This window comes from Gossypium hirsutum, chromosome A07, assembly GCF_007990345.1.
Source record: "Gossypium hirsutum isolate 1008001.06 chromosome A07, Gossypium_hirsutum_v2.1, whole genome shotgun sequence".
Lineage (NCBI taxonomy): Eukaryota > Viridiplantae > Streptophyta > Magnoliopsida > Malvales > Malvaceae > Gossypium > Gossypium hirsutum.
In genome coordinates this window covers 25,570,349-25,574,525 of record NC_053430.1, presented here as the reverse complement: position 1 = coordinate 25,574,525, position 4,177 = coordinate 25,570,349, and the positions used below count along the sequence as shown (strand labels likewise).

Sequence of the window (4,177 nt, the reverse complement as noted above, 5' to 3'; positions counted from 1 at the left end):
TCCTATGCTTGCGGTGGACATTTTGGCCCTAAACGAACCGCACACAAAATTCTTGAGTGCGGATTTTATTGGCCAACCTTGTTTAAGGACACTTACAACTTTTGCAAAGCATGTGACAGGTGCCAAAGAGTCGGAAATCTAAGTCGAAGGAGTGAGATGCCATTAAATCCTATACACATCTGTGAAATTTTCGATGTGTGGGGGCTCGATTATATGGGGCCATTTACCTCATCATTTGGAAATTTATACATTATTTTGGCCGTTGATTACGTTTCGAAATGGGTAGAGGCGAAAGCCACCCGAGAAAATGATGCGAAAACCACAACTAATTTTTTACGTGATTTTATTTTCTCAAGATTTAGAACTTCGAGAGCGATCATTTGCGACAGAGGAACACATTTCGTTAACCGAGTCGTCGAAGCTTTGATGAAGAAATATGGCGTGACTCAGCAGATAGCGACAGCTTATCATCCGCAAACCAACGGACAAGCAGAGGTTTCAAATCGAGAAATCAAGTCAATCCTAGAGAAGACCGTTAAACCAAACCGAAAAGATTGAAGCTTGAAGTTAGTTGATGCGTTGTGGGCATATCGCACGGCCTACAAATGACCTATCGGGATGTCACCTTACCAACTTGTTTTCGGTAAACCTTGCCACTTGCCTGTCGAACTCGAGCATAGGGCATTTTGGGCGGTGAAGGAATGTAATATGGAGATGAACGCTGTTGGTGAAGCACGAAAACTTCATATCCAAGAGCTTGAGGAGATTCGCCGCAACGCTTACGATAGCGCACAAAATTATAAAGAGCGAACAAAAGCATTTCATGACAAGCACATTTCATTTAAATCATTTTCCGTTAGGCAGAAAGTTCTCCTATTTAACTCAAAATTAAAAATTTTTGCAGGAAAACTTAAGTCCAAGTGGAGCGGACCATTTACCGTGATCAATGTTTTTCCTCATGGAGCCGTGGAAATTGAGGATAGCTCAGGTGCACGATTTAAAGTTAATGGACAACGGCTAAAACCTTTCTTCGAGAGCACACCAATCGGACTAATTGAAGAAATCGGGTTGGAAGAGCCAAAAATCTGACAGGAAAATGTCGAGCTTAACGACGTTAAACAAAGCGCTAAATGGGAGGCAACCCATTTGTTTACTTTTCATCAATTTTAAACTTTTTTATTTGTCGTTTGTTCAGACCCCTCCAGGCCTTAGAAGAGAACATCACGGAAATACTCTCCTTCCTTTACCTCAACCGTGGCTGCCATCGTCATTGATCACGGGGAGTATCCTTTACCTTTCTTTGTTCTTAAATGTACTTTACATTTATTTTTCCATATTGGGACAATACGATTAAGTGAGGGGGAGGGTAAAGGATGACATTAATTTCACCTTGCTTGTCATATTTGTTTGATGATATGTTTGTTTGAATTGATTAGAAGAACAACTCCTTTGCCGTTGCTTGCCGCTAAGCATGTTATGATTATTTTAGTTCATAAAGATACTTGAATTCTAGCATGCTTGATAATCGAATAATATGAGTAAGTCCAATTTGACAACCCTTACAATTTGTCTTGATGTTGTTAGTTGAATTTCTCACCTAGCTTAATTAATTAGCCCATTTTGTGAGAACTTGAACCTTTAGCATGTACGATTATATTTTCATGCTCTTTTTTTCTTGCCTGAGAGTGTCAATTTGGACTTTGGAATCTAGAACTTGTGGCTTGTATGCATTTTGAGATTACATTGGAATTTGATGCATTAATATGATTTAGGCATTAGGATTCACCCTTTCTTTTCCCTTAATGAACCAAGTTGAAGCCTAATCCTGTTTTCTTTGTTTTCACCAAGATTTTAAACCCGAGCCTTTTCATTTATTCCTCTCTTCCACCCTTGACAAGACAAAGAGCATAAGTTTAAGGTTGTGAGATAATGTTCAAAAAAAAAGAGACAAAAAAAGCACAAAAAAAAAGAAAAAATAATTCGAAAAAAAGAAAAAAAGAAAAGTGAAAAAAAAAGTTTGATGATTTGTTCATTATAGCTACCTTTGTTTAGTTTGCTTATTCTTGTTGCCTATGTTTTCTAAGGTTGTGGACATGATATAGTTACTTGTTGGGAAACTCTTGTTTTGACTTTCTTTAGCCTCATTTTAGCCTTATTCCCTACCTTTACCTAAGCCCCATTACACCCTTTATTAAAAGTCCTAATGATTTTTGCATCTCATTTCTTTAAAGTAGTGGATAATTGATCTTGCCACAAGCCTATGGAAACCCTTATTCAAATTTTGACTTTGAGTGAATTTGATTTCTACACCCGAAACACTTTTAGTGATTTGAGTGCATCTTGGTAAGAATTAAGCTTAGGTTAGAATTTGATTGATAATTGATAGACAATGGTAAGGTTGAATGATTGTTCTTGCTTGCACCTATTCGTTTTGATTCATGTTTTATTCACGTCATTTTTTGTGCACTTGAACTCTCATAACTTTGTTTAAGACTTGCAACGGTTTAGGAGAATGATGATGAAGCTTTTGATTAATTTATTTCAAACATACTTGAGGGCAAGTATGAGACAAGTGAGGGGGAATTTGATGTACCCTTATATTGGACACTTTTTGCTTGTTAATTCCTTTGTCTTGTGAATTTTTCACTACTTAATTGGTTGTATTTGATTTATTTCTTGTGTAGTGAACCCAATACTGGAAATGGCAACAAAAAGACGTAATCTGCAGTTTTTTTTCTTTTTATTCTGTCACGGTTGGAGTCGTGGGCACGACGCTTATTCTGTCACGGCTGGAGTCGTGGGCACGACGCTGGGCACGACGCGGATCTTACGTGGCAAATCAAAAGTCAACACGGGGAATATTCTGGAAACAACTTATCTTGATTAGGGGTGTGCATAATTCGGGTAAAACCGAAAAAATTCGGTTAACCAACCGAATTCGGTTAATCGGTCGGTTAACCGAATTTTTTCGGTCAGGGGTCGGTTAATTTTTTTATGATTTTTCGGTTAACGGTTAATTCGGTTCGAAACCGGTCGGTTAACCGAAAATTTTCGGTTAACCGAAAAAATTAATAAATAAAATTATCCAACCCAACCCAAACTCAATTACCCAACCCAATAAAACTAAAACTAAAGTTTACCCAATTACCCAATCCAATAAAACTAAAACTAAAAGACAACCCAATTTACTAAAGTCTAAAACCCAATTTACTTTAATAATTTATAAATTTTTTAAATTTTAAAAATAAAAAATAAAAAAATTCGGGTATTTTTCGGTAATTCGGTTAATTCGGTTAATTCGGTTAATTCGGGTAATTCGGGTAATTCAGGTAATTCAGGTAATTCGGGTAATTTTTAACCAAAAATAAAAAATACATAATTTTCGGTTAATTCGGTTAACCGACCTTATTAACCGAAAAAATTTCGGTTCGGTTAAATTTTTTAAAAAAAAATCGGTTCGGTTAACGGTTAAAATTTTTGGAAGGTCGGTTAATTCGGTTATAGTAATTTCGGGTCGGTTAACCGGTCGGTTAACCGAATGAACACCCCTAATCTTGATCTATTGACGTGATTTGGGGGATTTTGGATTTCATTTTCATAATTTTATAGATATTATCTTATCTTTTTTTTATTAGTTTTCCTTGTTGATTTGGGAATTTGAAGCCTATAAATACCCACCTTTGGGTAAGGCTAAGTATCTCTTGTCTTTTGTTCTTATTGCTACTTTGTTTTCATTTTAATAAAATTTTCTTCTTTGTTTTATTTCTACTTTACTTTATTTTATTTTATGTTTTTACATTATCAAAACATGTTAAGCATGATAATCAATATCATGTTTGGCTAATTTTTCTCAAGCCAAGAGCTAGTACGAATCAATTCCTCGCGTGAGAATTGAATATTGCTTAAATCCCTTCAGGATACATTTTCGTCTTTCTGCTTAGATAGTTTGGCAATCGGCCTTACTAAAATTTTTAAACGTTTTTCAAATCAAAAAGGATCCGTTGGTCTGGAATCGTTTAATTTTACAGTTGGGAGGAAGGACCGGCCTGTGGCATTTCGACTTCCTATGAACACTCTTAGCGGCGGTCCGCTAAGGAAAGACGAGATTAGAAATGATTTTTGATAAGACAACTTCCGAGTTGGGCTTTTCCTGTTTTAAAACTAAGTATTTTAACGG

At 36.0% G+C, this 4,177-nt stretch overlaps 1 protein-coding gene across 1 annotated transcript; it reads left to right on the top strand.

The window, feature by feature from the left end:
• The first annotated feature begins 618 nt into the window (after positions 1 to 618).
• LOC107955863 (uncharacterized) lies at positions 619 to 1,089 on the top strand. Its single transcript, XM_016891652.1, has one exon. It carries the CDS (start codon positions 619 to 621, stop codon positions 1,087 to 1,089), a length of 471 nt encoding a protein of 156 aa, XP_016747141.1.
• The last annotated feature ends 3,088 nt before the right edge of the window (positions 1,090 to 4,177 follow it).